General features: G+C 35.9%; 1 protein-coding gene across 1 annotated transcript; it reads right to left on the reverse strand.

The window, feature by feature from the left end:
- Positions 1-917: 917 nt before the first annotated feature.
- LOC126823927 (actin nucleation-promoting factor WASL) lies at positions 918-24,645 on the reverse strand. Its single transcript, XM_050553001.2, has 11 exons — positions 24,231-24,645; positions 5,299-5,439; positions 5,065-5,151; positions 4,047-4,146; positions 3,784-3,855; positions 3,510-3,630; positions 3,298-3,340; positions 2,531-2,705; positions 1,802-2,238; positions 1,491-1,599; positions 918-1,059 (listed from the first exon to the last, which is right to left on the reverse strand). Exons 1-11 carry the CDS (start codon positions 24,387-24,389, stop codon positions 1,004-1,006), a joined length of 1,500 nt encoding a protein of 499 aa, XP_050408958.1. The 5' UTR covers positions 24,390-24,645; the 3' UTR covers positions 918-1,003.

Genomic DNA, 24,645 nt, shown 5'->3' on the forward strand with positions numbered 1-24,645 from the left:
CTAATTCCTTTTTGAAAGCTGATTTTCTTGTATCTCTATTTTATGCGAAGGCACATGTGCTTACTCCCTTTCGTTCTTACCCCATGTTTTCTCCGGGTAAACCGGTTTCCTCCTACTTCTAAATACACATACGTGCGTTATAATTATTTCGTAATAGCAATGCCGTTAATAAAAGAATAATAAAACTTTATATAGGTTATATAGACAAATAAGTTTGTTATAAGTTTCAAAGCATAGATAAAAACAGGGAACCTAATATTACAGAATGCTTTGACTCTCTAGCAGAACTCCATGTTATTTATCAAAGCAAAGGGGTGGGGGCTTCGGTAGTTTGTAAATAAGGTGTTCCGAGTCTTCAATAAGCATTCAGGGCTCGCTACACTTAAAACCCACGCAACATGAATTTTGTTCAGACGGAGAGGCCTATGGTGAATATTGCATGTATTTAATAGTAAGTGCAGGGGGAGTGCACCACACATAATTTACACAGAAACAAATACATGGATAAGACATCATACTCAGAAACCACAAATAAATAAACAATTCAAAAAAAGTGAATGGATTAGGGGGTTAGCCGTAAGCGTCCACAGTCCCGGGCCTGTAGTAACACAGACTTCACTCAAATTTGAAAACAATCAGGAACACAGCCCAAAGAAACCATTGTGTAATGCCAGTATGAGTCATGATCTGCAATATGCTACAAGAAATACGAATGTAAGCATATAGTTGTAAAATTCAACTATACAAGTAACCACATCGATGAAATGTACAAAAAAGTAGTCTAAACTGAATGCTCTAAATCAATCAAGAAACGTTTAGGTATTCAATGGTATCGAGGTATATTGAATACATTTAGGGCACATGTTCCACCCGTCACAAAAACAAACAAAACTGAATACAAAGAAGCAAATAGGAAATGTAGACTGTCTCGAAACTGCGACCATTTAATTCATAACGTTTGTTTTTAATTGACAACATTTAAATATTATGTAATGTCAACTTATTAATCATCCCAATCATCGTCGTCATCGATACCATCAATATCATCATCTTCGTCATCTGTAATATATATTTAAAAATATTAATGTTTGTCTGTATTACCGTTAATATCAGTAATTATTATTAGAATGAACTGCTATCTTTTTGTGCTAAGGTATAATAATAAACACTCTTCTCTGGATCCAATGATTACGGCAAATTTGTTTCTTACACATCTTTTGGTTTTTTTCAGTCGGTTAAGATCGATCGTATTTTATTTATTCGAAAGTGCCTAACTAGTGTTTCTCTGGTGTGTTTTTTTTTTTAAATTTTAATCAATTGTCACATAATAAGAATTGAATTTATATTAGCTCAGAATAAAGTCAAAATCTTAATTTAGTTATGCAAACCATTACTGTCGACACGATATATACAAGTCCAACCAAAGTTTGTTAGCTATATGTAAATGTCTACATCCCATGATATTGTAACTATCACAAGTTTTGAGTTACCTGAACCATGAACAGCTCTTTGTCTTTCAGCTAGAGCTCTAGCTAAAGCTCCCACTATTCCACCCCCATCTTCTACAGTCGGACGTTTAGCAGTGGGTACATGTTCAACCTACAAAATACATCAATAATACAATTCAATTTAGACAAAGGAGATTCTGTGTTGTTGGGGATTTTTTTGTTTAATTTTTTAAAAATTTAAACGCACATAATCTTGAAGTTTCTGAAAAGAAAAAATACCCGAGACTGCCTCGGGTGACTAATTTATCGGATTTATTTTGGGTACACGTGGGATAATCATAATATTTATTTACCTTCTTGAGATTAGCACCAGATTGAATAGCCTTTAGTAAACTCCCCCGGTCGCCATCAACAGGTTCTACACAATCAGTTTCAACCGAATTCAATTGCATACCCATTCGAATAGATTCCATTAGGTTAGCTCTAGGGCCATTGTTTGATTCTTGTGGTGACACAGGTGGCTTGCTCTGTAATGATGGTGGTATCGGAGCATGAGAACCACCTCCTATTATAGGTGGTGGTGGTGGTGGTAGCCCTCCTCCTATCGGGGGTGGGGGCGGTGGAGGCGGAGGCCCATTTGGTATTGAACCCGGGCCTCGAACTTGATCTATTGGTGGTTTTGGAGCTGGTCGTTTATGATTAGGTACTTTCGGTGGTACTCGATTAGGTGGATCATGTGGTTTCAAAGCTTCATCCCCGGGAATAGAGGGCAAAGCTCTAGTCTTTTTTCCTATGTATAAAAAGAAGAATGTTAATTGCACGATCCCGAATATGGACTGTAAATGTCATTATAGTATTGATTGTAAACAAACATGGTTATTATTGATTGCTCGACGAATTGAAATCTAGATTTTCAAGCGACTTAAAAATTTGTGCAAGGCTCAATATTTTGAGCTGAAACTTCAGAAAAGATAAAATCGATGATTTCCTTATATTTTGTAGTTTGATTTAAATACTTGAACTAACAAATTTTCTTATCGGAGACCGTGTGAAAACTTGGACTTATTCCTTTAAGTACAAACCTGGGGCAATAGCAGTAGGTCCAAGTGATATTTCTTGATTGACGGCATTTATGCCGCCATGTCGATCTACAAAGTCATAAATAAACTCTACTGTGTCATTGTCTACAGCTGTATCATCAGGCGTTATTCCAACAGATTCGAATAATCTTCTCATTTCTGGTTGCATATTCTTCATCTACATCAAAGATAAAACACAGATACACCATGGTTAACAAAATGAATAATAAAATTTCAATGGATCTGAATTGGCAACTTAAATATATCTGGGACGAGACTCCATCTCCACCTAATGGTGTGGACGCGAATCGGTATACCGGAGAAAAGTCAATCTGCTTAAAATCAGATGTAAATAAGGTTCTGTTTTATTTTTTTTATACTGCACAACATTATTACTTGCCAAATCGACATATCACTTGAACGTTTTGATTAAGCAAAAGGCGTGGCTATTATTGTGGGGATATCGCATGTAAGAACGATTCTGGCTGGTTAAGGGCATGGACAATGACCATACGCCACAAATAGGACGATTGCAAAATAATCATATTCTTTACAGGAGCAAGTTTCGGCCTTTCTGGTTCTTGTCCACGATATCTCTATGGTAGAATCAGGTATTAAACAACCAAGATCGCTTTAGTTACCATGTCCCCCGTCTTGTCAGGCTAATCGAGTCACAAACTTATGAAGAGCAGTTGCGAATGTGTATCCGTTATAATAACAAACTATTTTTATGTAACGGTTCTACAAATAAAGAAATAAACTGACTGTACCTGAAATCCTTGTATTGGATCAAAACCAATATGAGCAACACGCCTGGAAATAAGAAATCACGTTTTATTTTTATAACCATCTTTCTATTTCTTCAATATTTCTTCAAAATAAAGACGTTCCAAAATAGTTTAATTATTCTTTGCATATATTGAAACAGGTCATGGTAAAAAAAAATAATAATAAAAAAAAATAAAACGTAATGAAAATTTACGTGAAGTTTGATGGACTTCCAATATCTTCTTTGCTAAATTTCTTTTTCTTGAGACTTTGAACACTTCCTGTACTGGTTTTCCTTTCTTTGCCCTTACCAACATTTGGATTTGTTAGTGGTTCTAAAATAGCGAAAACAACTAGCAGCTCGTTAATGAGTTCGTGTGATTTAGTATTATAAGTAGTGAATGAATGAAATAAGTCATGTACAACATATAAGTTGCCCTTTTTATTCTGGCCATGTATGAAATCGACTTAAAATAAAATATACTCACCCGACACTGCTAGAGGCGAAATATTCGGAAAGTTTGGTGGATTTGGACTCTTCACTGTGTTCTTTTTTCTTGCTATTAACAATAAATTAAAAATATACATTGATTTAATATACGAATTAGGATTTTTAATTTCATTGTTTGCCCTATAATACGGATACTGATGTGATAATTAATATTTCAATCATAAGTGTTTGATATCTATTATTTCTTTCTACAAACAAAATTACAAATTATGCATATTATTTTATAAATATTTATTTTACCAGTCCGTCGGTTACTTCTCTCTAGCAGCTTTTGTTCTATGGCACTTTTAAATAAATTAGCCTCGTCTTCACTAGCAAAATTAAGGCCAGCTTGAACAGTCTGAAATCACATGGAGAAATAACATTGTTTTAATACTACTGTAATGTAGCATACTAATCTTTTGTTGAAAACCATGGGTTAGCCAAAGCCATAGTAGGATGTTTTGAATTTCAAGACCACACAGAAAAAAAATCCCTCAGTTTTTGTAAATCGTGGATAACGTCCATTTGAATATGTTTTAGGGTGGTGCCCCAGAACCCCTGAATTGTGTTTTGGAGTGGATTTTCTTGAAATGTATTGAAGCTCAGTTTTAGGACTCGCTTAATAGGCCTGTAATTCACTCGCCATAATTATAGTATGCATTATTACATCAGCCACGTATCTATTGACAAATAACGTACTTCAAAATGTTATCGGTTGCCTCTATGGTTGCCTATATAAGTTTTAGAAAAAAAAGAACTGACCGTTGTTTCTATGTTAGTTCAAAAATAACTAATGGAAAATGAATGTATCGAAAATTTCTGTCAAATTACTCTTTTCTGGGGGAATTATGAATGTTTAAATTTTTTACAAGAAATAGTGTAAATAGTCTGATAATGAAGATAGTAGTCGTCCATCTCAACGTTTAACGAAGATGTGGCAGGCACTGTCTAATCCAGTCAATACCATAGCCATCTGGTGATCTAGAGAGTTGACAATGGGCTTTTACTTTTCATTTGAATAAATGTCTAAATGATAATTTATATAACATTTGAAGTCAGAAAACGGAGCTGCACACACCATGTCGGATTAAGCTCTTACAGTGTTACACAAATGCACCTTTAACAGAATTATGATACTGATGCCACATCAAAAATCGAAGTCCGTCAATCGACGTGCATTTAAGAAGTAAGAACAGACATGTCAATTTTAATCAATGTCGACTGTTCTCATGCTTTTTGACAATGTTTGGGTTATAAGCAATACAATTCATCTTACTTCACATTCAAAAGTATGAAAATAATCTCGTGGTGATTTATATCGGAACTGGGTGTACAATTCTTGTTCCCATATCATTGATTGTGTCTGAAATAATAAAAAAAACCCCAAAAAACAATATAAATTAGGCCGTAGGACATATCGAATTGACAGTTATAACCTATGTAATATGTAATATCTTTAGTAGCATTAAATTTTTTGGAGAAAAAATAATTAACAATAATCATTTCTTACTTTTAAATCATAAACCCTAATAAAGTAAGATTTTTGAGGATTGTCTTTTATAAAAGTAGCAACACCACAACATCGTTTGTTCCATTTTTTATTTTCTGGTTCTTCTGATAAATAAAGTTGTATAACAGCTGTAGCTAAAGTCTGTAAATAAAATCATAATATCATATACCACTCAATCTTAACTTTTTTCATTTTAGATCAGGTACTCAGTGCCCTGGGGGCAAACACGTGCAATGGCCGATTTGTCAGATAATAGTAATTTCATTGTTTGATATGGTTTGTAATAAGTAATTTATAGGGTTCTCCTTGTCACTTAATTTTTAAAATGGGTTTCCAAAATCCAAGATGGCGAAAATTTAAAATGGCGGCCTAAATTTCCCTAAAATGATCGATTTTAAAGATAATCGTCAATTTTCTCTTTGAAATGACTTGTAATATTATATCCTTTATTTCGTAGATGATTGTTTCAGAAGGAAACGGGACAATCATCAATTTTTTTCTTAGATTGGTTTATAATAGCAAAGTGTAATAGTTTTTTTCGGGGGACTGAAATTGATCGGCTCGGGAATCTACCTGTTAGTCAATTTACCATGGTTAGAACTTACCATAAGTTAATTAACAGACTAAGAAATTAGAATTTCAAAGATTTTAACCTTAAAAAACAATAAATGCAGTTTAGTTCATTGTTTTTAATGATAATGCTAAAAATTTACACATTCTTTGGAGAAAATATCTGGTTAATCCGACCCTCCAACTGCACACCTACCCCAACCTATAACAATACAACGGGGGCAACAGGAACTGATCGTATTGGATCACAGATCACAAAATACAGATTACTGAGGCATTTTTGATTTCATCTCCTTTAAGACTTATCCTTACCAAAGTCTTAAAGGATAAATCTTCTAGGATTTTGTGGTCATGCATTAAGTAAAATCCTATGAGTTTTGGTCATGTGACACAGAATATATAGTACTATGCCTAATGCTATACGTCGCCAGCTAGATGTGGAAACCCAGTAAGCCAAAAACTCAACATTCAACGTGTGACCCATACTCTCTTCTGGCATACTCTCTTCTGCTACATATTTTAATATCCTTCTTGAGATCGTCTAGTATTATCTCTGGTTATTCTTTTAATTCTTTTCTTTTGGCCAGGACTCACGTTATGTATATTCTTACTATCTGAGTAGTTAAGACGCGTGTTTTACCAGAAAAAAAAAACAATGCAACAGTTCTTTTGCACATTTTTATATCAAACACTGGATACATATGGTTACAATGCATAATAGATTACACTATAATACTTAAAATCAACTTGTCTTTCTCTCCACCCCCTAATTAGGGTTTCACACTGCGTAGCTTGTGTGAAACACTATTGTTTTTGTTAAAATTATTCTTATTATTAAGCTTTCATATTACATATGAAAGCTTATTGTTTCTGTTAAGATTATTATTGTTATTTTTTTTGTGTGTTTTGTCCACAAATCGGATTTCTCAGAATCTAGCCATAGGATCGTTCTGAAACTTTTACCTATCCCCCCAAAAATGGGTGGTGGCTGTTGATTAAATATATTTTCAAAATATATTTTCGTCGCTGTCATTTCGAACCGGAAGTTATTACCAATTTGACAACTTCTTTAATAGTTGTGCGATTTTCGTGAAATTTAGAATGTTAGTAGATCTTGCCAATGCGACTTCAATGATGTCCTTGGAAATTTTCTAAATTATCTCCCCTTGGTGAAATTAAGGATCAAAGTTTTCAAAAAAATCGTCGAAATATAGGTCAGAATGACCTAAAAAAAAAATTCGATACTAGACAAGTAATTACTGATTCGTACACAAAATATGGAGTTTGTCGATCGAACCGGAAGTGCCACCATCTTTAAACGTGAAAAATCAAAAAGGCTTTTTTGCTATTTTACTTACAGACTCGGGCGTCATATTTTCGGAATCCTGGAAGGTATGTCTAAAAATCTATCGGATCAGAATTTTGATTTCGGTCACGTGATGGTCACCATTTTGAATTGAAAATGAAAAATAGAAGCAATTTGAAGGGCCGGGACTTTGGAACACAAGAACTCTCCTTCTAATTAAGCTAGAATGTTCAAACTTGGTGTAGGCGTTCACTAGGTCAATGTCATGATTGAGTTCAAAGATGAGCATTTTTTGCCTAGGGTAAGCAGAGATAAGCAAGCTGATTTGTTGATTCTTTAGGGCACGATGACATTGGTTATAATGAATGGAGGGCGATGAAACTCTTGTCAATCGAGAGGCTAATAGCTGGCCTGTTGTGTGAAATTATTGTATCATTTTTTGAAAATGTCCGGGGTAGCCGAAAAAAGGAGATCGAAATCCAAAAAGTCGTATTTTTACGATTTGGGGCACTTTTAGAGGTCGTGTAAAGTAAAATAAAGCATGCATATACATATATAGATGGCCAGCAAAGTTGTCTTGTACAGAGAGAGAGAGAGAGAAATGGGGTTTAACGTCCACTCAACACAAACTAGGTCATTTTGGGACTAACATACGGTTTCAATTTTATTTCAATAATTCGCTTGCGCGTATGGGTCTTTAGCAGTGAGAGGAAACCGGAGTTCCCGGAGGAAACCCACGAGGTTGAGAAGACGCCTCTATCTCCATGCCACATACGCTCACACCTGGGATCAAAGCCACAGCCACAAGCCAGAGGTGACCGACCAGCTAGAGGTCGAAGCGCGGCACTCTAGGCCATCACAACCCCCCTTTCTTGTACAGACCTGTGCATGTGTAGTCAATGTGAAAATGAAAAAAAAACTGTTAAAGAGACCGAATTTGATGTTAATACATTTAGTGACAGTGATGATGATAATGAAGATTAACTTTGATGACATTTGATGTGCAGAGTAACTGTTTAATTTTGATTTTCAATGATTGTTTCACTTTAATAAATAATTTCACAACTGTTCATCCTGTTTTCTAACCTTTCCCTTCATTCCAGCCCAGATACACAATTATTTTTTTTTAACTTATATCTACATGTATGTTTGTAATTTGACCATTAATCATATCCGAAATAGTAGTTCACAGCTACATGTACAGTTGTAAAAATACTGTAGTGGCTAATTGAAAGGGAACATGTATGTGGGTTTAGAATGTTTATCTTAGTGGAAAAAAATCATGTGGTTCAATGCTTATAAAGTGCTACTGATCTCCATTATTTCAAAAGCATATCACTCAACTACTGTCAAACATATCCCCTGGCTAGAATATGCTACAAATCGACTCTAGCATGTTCCATACAAGCGATAATTTCTGAGCAAACATCCAACAACCAACCCTAACAGGCCTTTGAGATCCAACAAACAAAATAATTATTGGGCTTGTTTGCCCACACCTGGTCTTATGATTCATACAAGACCTGATAGTCTATCAATTACAGGCATTTGACAGAAAGGGAGATAATTCTTTTTTACCGTTAATGGATTTCCACAATTCTTTATTCACCCATGACATTTGTGTTTTGAGCATTTTTATTTACATCAAAATCTGTCCAATAAACTGTTCATTGCCAAGGATGAAGGCATGAGGTGTTTTACCAACTATTTAATTTTATGTCAACTTCAGAATTGTTAGTACACAAATAGCATTTATTTGACAATTTTGACGAATTTCATCTGGCCCTACATCAATAAATTGCAAACATTTTGCTTGGAACTCCCAGATTTTGTCTTCCTGGCATCATAAGCTTTCCAAAAATGTATAGTTTTTCTTTTATGGAAGACCGTGTAGCGGAGTTGTGTTTCTAAGCTAGCCAGAAATTTTGGCTGCAGGCCTACACCTCCCAAGCTAAATTTCCCTCATGTCATCCTGTATAACAAAGGCATATGCCTGTCTTAATTAACCCAGTACTAAACACAATTTACTTGTTTAATTTTTCCAGCATTTTTCAGGATAGCTGATGGGATGCGGGTCAAGTTATGCCACTTGTCTATTTAATTATTTACCAGTGAAAAATCGAATTAACTTCACCATATTTTTACTTATTATAATGATTTTTTTTTCTGTTCATATTATTTCTATGACATGTGACAGTGACTGTGAATATGAAAGCTTTAATATCTGCTTAGCAGATCTAGTTAAGCTTTCATATTACATATGAAAGCTTATTGTTTCTGTTAAGATTATTAAGCTTTCATATTACATATGAAAGCTTATTGTTTCTGTTAAGATTATTATTGTTATTTTTTTTTTGTGTTTTGTCCACAAATCGGATTTCTCAGAATCTAACCATAGGATCGTTCTGAAACTTTTACCTATCCCCCCAAAAATGGGTGGTGGCTGTTGATTAAATATATTTTCAAAAGGTTTTACGAATCCGAAATCACCGAATTTTACGAAGGAATGCATTTGACCTACAATGCTGTAACTCTGTGACTATTTGACCTATTTTACTAATTCTTTTTTCTTTGAGTATCTTGAAACATTTACTTCAAATCTGCAATTTCGGATTTTGGCATTTCGAAAATTCGTCGCTGTCATTTCGAACCGGAAGTTATTATCAATTTGACAACTTCTTTAATAGTTGTGCGATTTTCGTGAAATTTAGAATGTTAGTAGATCTTGCCAATGCGACTTCAATGATGTCCTTGGAAATTTTCTAAATTATCTCCCCTTGGTGAAATTAAGGATCAAAGTTTTCAAAAAAATCGTCGAAATATAGGTCAGAATGACCTAAAAAAAAAATTCGATACTAGACAAGTAATTACTGATTCGTACACAAAATATGGAGTTTGTCGATCGAACCGGAAGTGCCACCATCTTTAAACGTGAAAAATCAAAAAGGCTTTTTTGCTATTTTACTTACAGACTCGGTCGTCATATTTTCGGAATCCTGGAAGGAATACCTAAAAATCTATCGGATCAGAATTTTGATTTCGGTCACGTGATGGTCACCATTTTGAATTGAAAATGAAAAATAGAAGCAATTTGAAGGGCCGGGACTTTGGAACACAAGAACTCTCCTTCTAATTAAGCTAGAATGTTCAAACTTGGTGTAGGCGTTCACTAGGTCAATGTCATGATTGAGTTCAAAGATGAGCATTTTTTGCCTAGGGTAAGCAGAGATAAGCAAGCTGATTTGTTGATTCTTTAGGGCACGATGACATTGGTTATAATGAATGGAGGGCGATGAAACTCTTGTCAATCGAGAGGCTAATAGCTGGCCTGTTGTGTGAAATCATTGTATCATTTTTTATTCGAATTTCTCCTTTGATGTTTTCCGTGCCGACAAGGTTGTTTTCGAGTTTAGCTGGTTTTGATTTCGCGCATGCGCTACACAGGAACCAACGGTACCATGAGTACTAAATTCCGGCGAGCAACTTTTCACGTTGGTACCTAGGCACCCTGAAAATTTCAAGGTGATACCTGCATTCGTTAAAGTCGTTTGTTCTTGTCACCTGCCTTTCGTCGTTTTTTTTTTCTAAGTCAATTTACGGCTTCCATGAGGGGAAAAAAGTGGAATTTCGCCGTGACACCGGCACCGATTGTCCGAAAACCATGAAATTTGGACACAATACGCCCATTACCACCCCGGACTCTGTGCTTTACCCCCATTTTGATCCCATTAAAAAAAAAGAGTTTTAGCAAAAAAACGATTTTCGGAATTTAATATTGGTTTTAACCCTGTAATACCCAGACATGATATATTATTATAATCCCTATGAAATATTTTAATTATTTACTGCTATAATATGAATTATCACTTATTCCCCGTTAAATAAATATCGGTCACCTGGTGCCGCTGTACAACTTAAAGGACACTGGCCTCAAGTCAATTTACGGAGAGAGAGAGAGGGAGAGAAATGGGGTTTAACGTCCACTCGACACAAACTAGGTCATTTCGGGACCAACATATGGTTTAATTTTATTTCAATAATTCGCTTGCGCGTAGGGGTCTTTATCAGTGGGAGGACCCGGAGAAAACCCACAAGGTTGGACAGGCGACCCTACTCCTTGCGTCAATTTACGGCTTCCATGAGGGGAAAAAAGTGGAATTTCGCCGTGACACCGGCACCGATTGTCCGAAAACCATGAAATTAGGACACAATACGCCCATTACCACCCCTGACTCTGTGCTTTACCCCCATTTTGATCACATTAAAAAGAAAAGAGTTTTAGCAAAAAAACGATTTTCGGAATTTAATATTGGTTTTAATTAATTTTGAAATTGGAAATGCAAAGAGATTTTATCGCCTCTTCCGTATGTGATAGGTATTGGTACTATACACATTATCCTTAAAAGACAATTTTTTAAACTGACCGTAACGATGCATCGACACTAGAAACCGAAATCGCCTATTTTGACCTATTTTGACTGCTGGGGTATCTTTCCGTACGTGACAAGGAGTAGGTCGCCCGTCCAACCTGTGTATTTTTTCAGGATCACCCGGTTTCCCCCCACTGCTAGACCCCTACGCGCAAGCGAATTATTGAAATAAAATTGAACCATACGTTAGTCCCGAAATGACCTAGTTTGTGTCGAGTGGTCGATCAACCCCATTTCGCTCTCTCAATTTTAGCACTCCTAACTCTAAAACTAAATGCAAGGAACGGGGCTATTTACAGAGGTCACAATTTTAACCTACATGCACACCTACATGATATACATATTATTATAATCCCTATGGGATATTTTAATTATTTACTGTTATAATATGAATTATCACTTATTCCCCGTTAAATAAATATCGGTCACCGGGTGCAGCTGTACAACTTCAAGGACCTTGGCCTCAAGTGCATGGGACCAACTCTACATTTTCTGAAATGTCAATAAAAGCCCTGGAATGATTTCATTTAAAAAAAATAATCAGAAAGTAAATCTAGTTTTATTTATATGCTATTTGTTGCCAGAAAATATATTTTGTTACGAGTCTAATTCAAATTTAAAAATAAACAATGGGTCTGAGGCATATTTTATTGATATATAGAAATTAATGCAGTGTTCTCATTATGTGATAAAAGAGTGCCAGAAATGTCTCGAAATTCAGCCATTTGTGTATTTAGTATATCAAGTATATGCGTGTATTACAAAGCTCTGATTTGTGTGATTTGTGTACACCCCGCCCCCCCCCCCTCCTCGTGTCACTATCATGTACATATCAATTCTGCTGCCAACCCACCCACGCGAACATGACTAAATTATGAAACATTGTCTAGTCGTTTGTATGTTACGACAAAACGAGGCCAGCGTGGCTCATTTGCTGCAGAACGGAAGGCCTTGCAAGGATTAGTGTCTAGTCGTTTGGATGGTACGAAAACCCGAGGTCAAAGTGGTTCCCCGTTGGCAGTGGTGAAGTATGGAAGGCCTAGCAAGGATCTGTGTCTAGTCGTTTCGATGGGACGAAAAACGCCCGTCCCCTCGTCCATGGTACAAGGATTAGTGCCTAGTCGCTTGGATGGTATGCAAAACAGAGGTCCCCGTTCTCTCCCTTTGTCTGTGGTTCTTGACCGAAAAATCGAAATCCTGTGTGCATATTGGCGTGCACGAAAAATAACCCTTTGCATTTGGAATTTTATGCACCCACCCCACCCTCGAACAACGCTTAACATAACATTTTGTTTTCACTACCTACATTGTAAAATTTGTTTGATTTCAGATGACTTAGCCCCGGTTTTTCACAGTGAAAGATTTTGATGAAACTTGACATGCATGTTTATAACCCAAAGATATGGTTCCTTTCGATATTTGCGCATATCAATACGTAACTTCATGAATTATGGTCCCTGATTGTAAGAAAAATCACTTTATATTTCGCGTGTTCTCTATCTATCTCTCGGAAATGGAATATGGAAATACACAAGCTAGCTAGTGTATTACAGGTTGGTGGTGGTGGGGATGAGGTCTTCTATTTGCAATGATTTTTTGACTACAAAATATACGCTCTAACTCATTACTCAAACTACAGCAAAAAAAAAAGCGGAACGGAAACCCGATTTTATATATTCTTACAATAGCAACGCACTTCGGGATTAACTTAGAAATGGTTCCACTACTGATGTCTTCCGCCTTACTCCTGCCACAGTAGTGGCTTGTCCTACGGAGTTCCTTTCCGCAAGTTTTTTTTAGTCAAATGACTACAAAAAGGTTACTGGCCTATGTATAGCTCCCTTAATTTACACATAAACTGACCTAAAACTGCACTGCACATATAATAAACCAATTCCTATTGAAATAAAGGTGAAGCCGTACCGCATAATTATATGATTTGATGAAACCCAACTGCTACCTGAAGTTTCTCGCCTATCGAAGTTATAATATCCGCCGGTGTCATGGCGGCTCGCACATTATAAGAATCATTGCTTTGAAAATGTAGAACGCATTAACACAAAGAAAAACTGATGGGTAACTAGTTTAGTGGTCCAGTCTTCACTATAATTTGTGATAGAATTACTTATTTAAAAAAAACTGAATGATGTAAAAATAAAAATGGTTGGAGTGCCCAAGTTTAGATTTGTCGTTGATTTCATAAAGATGTTAGGATATAGAACGTTAAATACTGTGTGATTCAACATGGCGGCCGAGGGGTTTAATATGATATAAGTACGAAATACATGTACATGTAGTACCAAATGGTTTATATGTATGAGAGTCAAGGTTTGGACTAAATGTCTTGGGGAAGTAGGGGGCGACTAGCATGTGCCTCTCTTTAGTGGACCGATGTGAGATTGCCCATTGTATTAACTGGACGGGTAGGCCTATTCACCTTCAGTTATGTGTCAATGTCAAATAAGCGGCTTCGTATCAACACGGTCGGCTCTGGGCCGGTTTAATTCTACGTATCTCTCGTAGCTGAGAGAAAAAAGATTTTTTAGCCCAGAGAATATCTTCCGTCAGAGTGGTTGTTGATTCATAGATTCTAATAACCCCTTTTGAAGTTTATATGAAAGCTTTGATATCTGCTATGCAGATCTAGTTATTGTTATTTTTTTTTTGTGTTTTGTCCACAAATCGGATTTCTCAGAATCTAACCATAGGATCGTTCTGAAACTTTTACCTATCCCCCCCAAAATTGGTGGTGGCTGTTGATTAAATATATTTTCAAAACGTTTTACGAATCCGAAATCACCGAATTTTACGAAGGAATGCATTTGACCTACAATGCTGTAACTCTGTGACTATTTGCCCTATTTTACTAATTCTTTTTTCTTTGAGTATCTTGAAACATTTACTTCAAATCTGCAATTTCGGATTTTTTCATTTCGAAAATTCGTCGCTGTCATTTCGAACCGGAAGTTATTACCAATTTGACAACTTCTTTAATAGTTGTGCGATTTTCGTGAAATTTAGAATGTTAGTAGATCTTGTCAATGCGACTTCAATGATGTCCTTGGAAATTTTCTAAATTATCTCCCCTTGGTGAAATTAAGGATCAAAGTTTTCAAAAAAATCGTCGAAATATAGGTCAGAATGACCTAAAAAAAAAATTCGATACTAGACAAGTAATTACTGATTCGTACACAAAATATGGAGTTTGTCGATCGAACCGGAAGTGCCACCATCTTTAAACGTGAAAAATCAAAAAGGCTTTTTTGCTATTTTACTTACAGACTCGGGCGTCATATTTTCGGAATCCTGGAAGGAATACCTAAAAATCTATCGGATCAGAATTTTGATTTCGGTCACGTGATGGTCACCATTTTGAATTGAAAATGAAAAATAGAAGCAATTTGAAGGGCCGGGAATTTGGAACACAAGAACTCTCCTTCTAATTAAGCTAGAATGTTCAAACTTGGTGTAGGCGTTCACTAGGTCAATGTCATGATTGAGTTCAAAGATGAGCATTTTTTGCCTAGGGTAAGCAGAGATAAGCAAGCTGATTTGTTGATTCTTTAGGGCACGATGACATTGGTTATAATGAATGGAGGGCGATGAAACTCTTGTCAATCGAGAGGCTAATAGCTGGCCTGTTGTGTGAAATCATTGTATCATTTTTTATTCGAATTTCTCCTTTGATGTTTTCCGTGCCGACAAGGTTGTTTTCGAGTTTAGCTGGATTTGACTTCGCGCATGCGCTACGCTGGAACCAAAGGTACCATGAGTACTAAATTCCGGCGAGCAACTTTTCACGTTGGTACCTAGGTACCCTGAAAATTTCAAGGTGATACCTGCATTCGTTCAAGTCGTTTGTTCTTGTCACCTGCCTTTCGTCGTTTTTTTTTAAGTCAATTTCGCCGTGACACCGGCACCGATTGTCCGAAAACCATGAAATTTGGACACAATACGTCCATTACCACCCCGGACTCTGTGCCTTACCCCCATTTTGATCCCATTAAAAAAAAAAGAGTTTTAGCAAAAAAACGATTTTCGGAATTTAATATTGGTTTTAACCCTGTACCCAGACAAGATATAGATATTATTATAATCCCTATGAAATATTTTAATTATTTACTGCTATAATATGAATTATCACTTATTCCCCGTTAAATAAATATCGGTCACCGGGTGCAGCTGTACAACTTCAAGGACCCTGGCTTCAAGTCAATTTACGGCTTCCATGAGGGGAAAAAAGTGGAATTTCGCCGTGACACCGGCACCGATTGTCCGAAAACCATGAAATTTGGACACAATACGCCCATTACCACCCCGGACTCTGTGCCTTACTCCCATTTTGATCCGATTAAAAAAAAAAAAGTTTTAGCAAAAAAACGATTTTCGGAATTTAATATTGGTTTTAATTAATTTTGAAATTGCAAATGCAAAGAGATTTTATCGCCTCTTCCGTATGTGATAGGTACTGGTACTATACACATTATCCTTAAAAGACAATTTTTTAAAATGACCGTAGCGATGTATCGACACTAGAAACCGAAATCGCCTATTTTGACCTTTTTTGACTGCTGAGGCATCATTCCGGTGGTCCAAATCTCTGGAATTTCTAGCGGTTGGCTGCGCCGCGATGATATTTATCACATACTAAATTGAGAAATATCCTCAGATATCAAGAACAATAAAAATTCGATAAAATACGGCAATTTTTTAAGCAAAAAACCTTTGATTGTTGGGGGCGGGTTTTGAATTTATTTTGAACGTTCTCGGAATCCAACACTCTTCTATTTTTAATATGTGATAACTAGAATCCCAAGGTACATTCTGTGCATATTTGAAGGCAATCGGAGCACAGGAACGTTGCCTGGGCAGAGCAAATCAAAGGCTTCTTCGTCTTATGACCTTAAACACTGCGTATAAATTTAAAGTCAATCGGATATTAACAGTAAAAGGGGGGCGACGACAATATACGACCACATTTCAATGTGGGCCTATAAAAAGTAAATCATTGCCAATAGAAAAGACCCACCTTTCCCCCAACAATGCACTAGCTATAATGGGGATTTTTCTGGAACACAGCGAAATGGGTCTTTTAAAATGTTCACAAGTGTATCACAAGGAGGGTTTGCTTCTTCTCTATGGGACACCCGATACCACTTCTCAACGAGGAATTCCGTCACACAGCCAACACCATTTTGTATGTTTGTGTAATCTTTATTCAGTATAAATCAAGTAATACAAATAAAAAAATACTTGGATTGATGAAAACATAATTTTTGAGAGTTATTCATACATGTAGCATAATTGTTCTTATTTAAAAAATGTACATGATTACATGTTTGTCATAAACAACATTAAATAAACAATCATGTTTCTTCACGATAACAGTAACAGTATAACAATTGTATGAAATATATTTTCCTTTATTTTTTTTTATTTTTAGAAAGGCCACTTCCTTGGTTTAAAATATATCATAAATTGTAGTTATCTAACATATACTTCCATGTATGTTTATCTAACAGATTACCACGTCGCCTTATCTAACAGAGAGTAAATGGTATACAATATCAAATTATAATCTACCAGCATTACTTGTTTCAGTAATTTAATCGTGTGTTATTCTTGTATTTAAGTGAGAAGAGTGAATAAACTATCATGGGTTGAAACAAATATATTGGAGTAGAAATAAACATTGTATATTGGTTTGCAAATAAATAATTGGTACAGATAATGCAATGTCATACAACATACTTTTTGGATTCGGTACAAATACAACCTTTTTATCATCAATGAAAATAATGTGATTTCAAAGTAACGATGAATAAAAAAACATTGCTTATATAAAGTACATGTAATTGGGTTCATTTAATTCACTTTGTATCTATAATATACATGTAGTATTAAACAATAAATATATTGATTAATGCCAATTCTATACAAATCTCATAGTTGTATTCATGTTTTCTTTACCATAACAAGAAACAGTACAACAGATTTAGTAACAATATATTCCTTTCTACATCCGTCAGAGTGGTTGATGATTCATAGATTCTAATAACCCCTTTTGAAGTTTATATGAAAGCTTTGATATCTGCTATGCAGATCTAGTTATTCTTATTATTATTATTATTTTTTTTTTCCAATTTGATTGTATCTCAGAAACTACTTGTCGGATTGATTCGATGTCTTCGGTTTTACTGGAAAAGTGGGTGTGACTTAGAGATTAAAGCTATTTCGAACGTTCTGCGACAATGCGAAATGTCCGAAATCGTCGAATTTGTCGATTTTTGAAATATTGCCGTAATATTAACAATAATCGTCGGATTTTAACATTGGATACATTTTGACATAGCCAGAGACAAGGCACATAGCCACGGTTCTTTAGATTTTTGATTTTCCACGAATTGTCGGAGATATTAGGCGCCAAATTTTGAAAATTTAAATTTTTACAAAAAACTTTTTTATTCATGAATATTTTAATGTGGTATTTTACCCAGGGTTAAAGAGTCATCTGATTTGACCAAAAATGGCACCATTTTTTGTCATCGTAAATTTCCTTGACCCCCATTGGCTAATTCAGTTTTTCAGTCCTGGATTAATTATTTATTGCTCGATTTGTATAAAACAAAGTTCATATGCTCCGTAATCCAAAATGTCATTTTTTTTGTTACCGGTAAAGTTACCTTTCGGCAACGGAAGTGACGTAAATTTAGCAAAAACTACAATTTTGACAGTTCGGTACCACTTTTTGAAAGCAAATATTATTTTTTTCAAATCTGGTATGACTGAAAGTGTGTGCCCTGTAAAGGCGCAGAAAACATCGGACTCAGTTTTTTTAATTTCGATTTCGTTTTCGGGTCATTTTGATTTAAAGGTGAAAAAAGGTGAAAAAATGAGCTATTTACAACCCATTCAGGCTTTTCATATTTTAAAATATTTCTTCGCAACTTTCATAAACTTGTAGCATTAATCCATACGAAGAGAATCTATCTCAAAATTAGTTTGTAATATGAGCAGTTGTCGAGAAATGGTCAATTTTGCATGAGTCACTCTTTACGCTATTGTGTCTGTAAAAGAGTCAATTATTATTGGATTTTCATAAAAGTGACACCATTTGATGCATAATGTCAATTGTGACTAGTTCAACTCAATTTAACATTTTCCATGTCACCGGAAATGACGAAATTTGGGTAAAAACTGTATTTATAGCCTTAGAAACAAATAATTTATTGAAATGAGTCGTATTTGTTGTTTGTTTAATATTTTGATATTTGATTCTAATCAACTAATAGAATGAACCCATACGATCATATAGGTATCACAAAATGGTTTCTAACTTGTTCAGTTGTAGAGAAATAGGTAATTTTCAACAGGTCGCTTTTCAAGGTTTTTTGTCCATAAAAGTGTCAATTATTATTCGATTTTCATGAAATTTTCACTATGTGATACCTAATGCCATTTACGATTTCATACAAGTAATTTAAGATTTTTAAAATTATGATATTTGATTCCAATCAACAAATAGAATAAACCCATACGATCATACAGATTCCAGAAAATGGTTTCTAACTTGTATGGTTGCAGAGGAATTGACGGTTTTCTACAAGTCACTTTTTAAGGTTTTTGGTCTATAAAAGTGGCAATTATTATTCGATTTACATAAAATTTTCACCATGTGATGCCTTATGCCATTTCTGATTTCATAAAACTAATTGAATATTTTCATTATCACCGGAAGTACTGTACACTTACATGTAACAAATATATAAAATGAATTGATATTGCTGGATTTGGTTGATTCGGCGTCCATTTTATTTGATGTGTGCAATGATGAGGTGGAAACCTGTTTAATGGTTTCATTGGTACCGGAAGTGACATATGTTTAGGGTAACGTGGCACCGGTGAAACCCGTCATTACTGCATCGCAGTTCTAGTTTGCAAGTCGTGTTTACTGACGGATGCCAACATTATATCGCTCTCCTACAAATCAATGTTGTCTACTCCATCCAGCTGCTGTCTCTTGAACCTCTGCGGTCTCTAACGAATTTACCGGCTATTAGTTCGTTCCTGGAGTTTTACGTCCACTTCCACTAAGGGTGATATCGTAGACAAACTATAAAGTGTTTTAGCGAATGGTTACAGAAAGGGTCTTGTAGATTAAGACTATAGCGCATGTGCAGTTTTAAACTTCCGAGACGACAAGTCGATGATACAACAGTTATGCTTTTTGTCGTGGCGACAAGTCGATGATACGACAGCACGACAAAACACCAAACTGTCATATCATCATCGACTTGTCGTGTCGGAAGTTTAAAACTGCACGTGCGCTATAGTCTTAATCTACAAGATCCTTTCTATAACTATTGAATTCGATAAAACACTTGGCACATGTGAAAACAATATAATAATAATATATTTATTTCGTACTTAATTGAGTACACAATACACAAATACTTACAAATTTCAAAATTAAAAGAGTTTTAGAAAATATATTTTATAGGTCTGTTTGTTCCTTTTAAACTGGCCGAATAGAGGGATAGCGTGTTTAGTCCAACGATCGGTTTGTCGATCCCGTCGTTACACTTTTGATGGTTGCGACTAAGCGAGTCTTAAAACTATGCATACTTATTCCTTACACTCTAATGATGATCTTTTTTGCTTTTGTGCATGCCCGACCAACAGGGACATAGCCACGCCCAATTGTTGGATGTATTGTTTCCAGGCCGCAATTTTGAATGAATCATCCTTGAACTTAGTTACCCATTCCTTACACCCTAACGATTATCTTCTGGGGTCAGTGACACCCAATTTTTATTTGATATTTTGTGGGGGAGCCACAGTGGCTAGGCGGGAAAGACGTTGGTTCGGCAACCCGGAGGCCGGGTGTTGGATCCCTGCATTGGCCGAGAAAGTTCATCCAGATTTTCCGGCGCGGTGCCCCCTTGTCAGTGGTGCTGGACAGAGGGCCTGGCACGTAAAAGATCCTTTGGTAGTTGGAATTCAATATAAGGGTAGGCCAGTGCCGCTGTCCTAGACAAATTTCACTCATAGTATGACGTATTACCGTCTTCATCAGCCCAGTCCGAGCAGAATAGTTGAATGTTAAACCCCATTTCATTTCGATATTTTGCGGTCGCAATTCTTAATCGATTGTCATGAAACTTGACACACTGGTCGCCTCTACTCTCACGAAAACACCTATTGATTTTAGCAAAGGGGTAGTGCTAAGTTGGATCATCTTTGAACCTGGCATATTGATTCCTTATTATATGCTAAGGTAGGCACCGATTGATGTTTTGGCCACATCTACTTTTTTGTCAATAATTTGTGGCCGCAAGGCTTCATGCACGCGGTGCCACGCTCGCTTCTTGTGTCTCGCGTACGGGCCCCTCTGCCAAGGGCATGGTGACGCGTAATTTTGTATGGGGAATGTTATTCCTGAGGTGGCACAAAAACACACAGTATACATCGTTAGAGGGGGCGGTGTGTGTGGAAGGGGGGGGGGGGCGGTTCTTGGGTCTTTGGTATATCTGAGCCACTGTTTGAACAGATATGGCAAGTGTAAGCCAATAGCGTGGAAATCCACATTGAAAACTATGCAATTTTTTTGAAAGGGAGGCGCAAACACTCATGAAGCGCAAAAGAACTGCGTCCACTTCACTTAGCTCCTGCGCTCTGAATGGATCAAATTTGGCACAATCATTACTATCAAAGAGAGTATGACACCCTCTGATGTAAATGCATGCCCAAATCACTTCTGTCATATTGAAACCCGCTTTGATTTTTTGGGGATTTAAAGGTGGTGGCTCGATTTGAGGCTTTCTATAATTCCCGTCCCACCCTGTAAAAAAAATATGTGAAATCCTCTGAAATCCCTTCTAAATTATCGCTCCAGTCATCTATAAGTATCGGTGGGTGTCGTACACGAGGCAATGTATGGTTACTTGTTCGATACCTCCGACACCACTTCTTATTCAAGGAATTAACATAGCCAACTCACTCTGGTCCTGTTATTGTAATTCTAGATTTTTTGAATATAATACCAAATATAATTCACTTTTGGACGCAGAGTGTTTCATCATTTTGAGAAAACAAATAATTAATCATTGTTTTCCTATTATCTCTTTTGCACGAGTCTTATTTATATTTATCTAATCTGCTACTTATATGATGTAATGAGTACAGCTGTATCTTTGTGACTTGTAGAAAGAGACTATAAGCCGACAAGTCGACATCTCGATGTTACATCAAAATAACACGATGATACGACAGAGTAAAGTGTCGTGTGATTGCTTCAATACTGTCGTGGTGTCGTGTTGTGGCGTTATGAAAAGGGGCGAGATTTAAAGGAGCTACGTCGCTAATATTTGGGACTTAGAAATTGACACAAATGGGTCGCAACGCATACAATAATGTAATATGAATGTATATAAATTGATTTACATTCAATCGTTTCTGTTTTTACTGTAATTTCTAATCAGTTAGATTCGGCGAAATACGCCAGTATTCTCAATCGAATTTCAATCTCTAGCGTCTGGTTATTCCACTCTTCGGCGATAGTATTTATTGGGCATGCTCTCCAGATAAGAATATAGCGTCACCGTTTGACATAGCTTGTGGAATATGCCTAGGCTCGTTTTTCGAGTCCCTAATTACACATAGCGCTGAAACGCATTATGGTACACGATTCGTGTACCAATTGTAAAATGTTTATTTTGTCTTTAAATATTGGATATCAGAAGGCTATCTTTTCGCGTTAAGATCACATCATCAGTGTTGATTTAAACCGACAAATAATTCGTGTTTTCAATGTCGAAGAATTTGGATGATATTGAGTTAGAGACTTAGCTACTTTAACATGGCCACTATCAGCCACCATATATGTATGTGAATCTAACAATTAGCCAAAGATATGTTATTAATACAATCCTATTAATTTAAAGAGCAAAAATTCATACAATAATCTTACATTAGCTAAATGTAAATATTGAGTTCAATGTCAGTCATATCGAGGAAGTACGCGCATGCATTTGATTGGTCACTTCACAGGATAAATCCTACGTGAATAGGACTTGTTCTAAACCCAAGGATTTATCTGTAGGCCAGAAAATCTGTAACCTACTGGACAAATTTTTGCTGGAATGATACTTTATTCTGAGCCAAGTTATCACTATTTGTAGTTTTGACAAGATGTGTGCATTGTAGGGCTGCAACGATACACCAGGCCACGATACGATGCGCATCACGATTCATACTCCACGATACGATTAATATCGCGATGCAGTTTTCTCGGTCCACTGAAAGAATTCCATTCTTGTCATAATTTACGGGAAATCCAAAAAACTCCCATACTTGTGACTTAGATCTATACTTGGCAGAGGGATTTTCAATTTCTACGTTATTTTTGTCGCCCGTACGACCTGAATTTGTTGACGAATGCATCATTATTAAAAATATTCTGTTGCTGAATCAATTCAATGGCTGGCTCGTATTGCTACAACAATTTCAGCCGATGCAAAGCTTTCTCGTTGTCAGGTCAGACGTAGATGAGAGAATGGCAAAGAAAATAACAATACGAAATTTGAATGTCAAAATATTATTATACATTGAAAATATAGAAAAGATAATTGTGCTGATCATTGTATGCACCTATCACCATTCTTGCACAGTAGTCTTATTACAAATCGCATATTACTGACGTATTTATAATAATATGTTGTATGCTTTTTCCGCATATTATTCAAGTGTGTAATTTGCAAGTAACCTAATTTCATGCCTGACTTGCTTATCCAGACTGATATTTTATTTTATTCTTGACGAAATAGCTGAAAGTCTCGAATTATTCACGTGCCGAAAGCGAGTTAACACGTACTCGCTGAAAGTAAAAAAAGGTTATTTTACTCATAGACTTATTTAGGCATTCCTCGTTAGTATATTTAAACCACAGAATGTCAGTCTATTTTTTTTTAATTTTGGATAGCGAATCGCGATACGGACATCGATGAATCGTTGCAGCCCTAGTGCATTGACTGTTTACTATCGTAACCACCGTACTGGTATTTCTGAGGTAAAACAAAATTACAACCCGTTCCCAAATTTCGTTCCGTTTGTGACACCCCTAATATAACTGAATGCTCCTACATTATACTTACTGGTCATTTGCCAACAAAATATAAGTATTACAAAGTTGTTATAAACTTTCTCTTAAATAGAAACTAACTATTCTAGGCTTAACTTGAATTATCTGGCAGGGAACAATGTCTTGTCTTTCAGATGGCACGAAGAACCGAACTCCCGGGTATACATCGGCGTGCACGTAACCCTAACCCTTGACATGAAATTCGAAATGTTAGGAGACCGCAGCGCCGCTGTACAGACACCCTGTCCCAACCCCACCCCTTAGCACACTACATGGCCTAGTCGATGCAGAAAAATCGTACGTTAAACCCCATTTGGACTGGCAATTATTTAAGGCCCATTTATTTAATGCTGAAAACTGTTTTGTCGATTGATATGTTTACTGTTTAACTACGAGAAAATGATTACTACTTGTTGTAATTACTAAAAAATATTTTTTATCAAACACAAGGCAGTAGTGACAATTGGTGAATAAAGAATATACTTACCACACAACTTTTCCCTAATGAATTGAATAAGGTCTCATTGTCTTTGTCATTCAAAAGAATAGACGGTTTGTTCGTTAACTTAATTGTACGGTTCTGGGACATTCTGAATTTATGTATCTCAATCTGTCCTATGCTCAATATTACGACTTGTGTGAGCATTGATATAGGATTACTTTTAACTTACTACCGGGTAACAAATGTCGATTGATTGTGTGAAGATAATGAGTCAGCTCACTATAAATTAATCTGAATAATCATATACATATAGTATTGATACGTTTAATTTTGTATTACGGCGTGATCTTTATATACATTTTGTGGTCTTTATATAGGCTACATTTATATTATATAGGGCCTATTATTGTTATTCGTCGTAAGCTATCATATATAATTAGTCTTCCGTGCCATTAGTACC

Source organism: Patella vulgata, chromosome 6 (assembly GCF_932274485.2).
Source record: "Patella vulgata chromosome 6, xgPatVulg1.2, whole genome shotgun sequence".
Taxonomy (NCBI): domain Eukaryota; kingdom Metazoa; phylum Mollusca; class Gastropoda; family Patellidae; genus Patella; species Patella vulgata.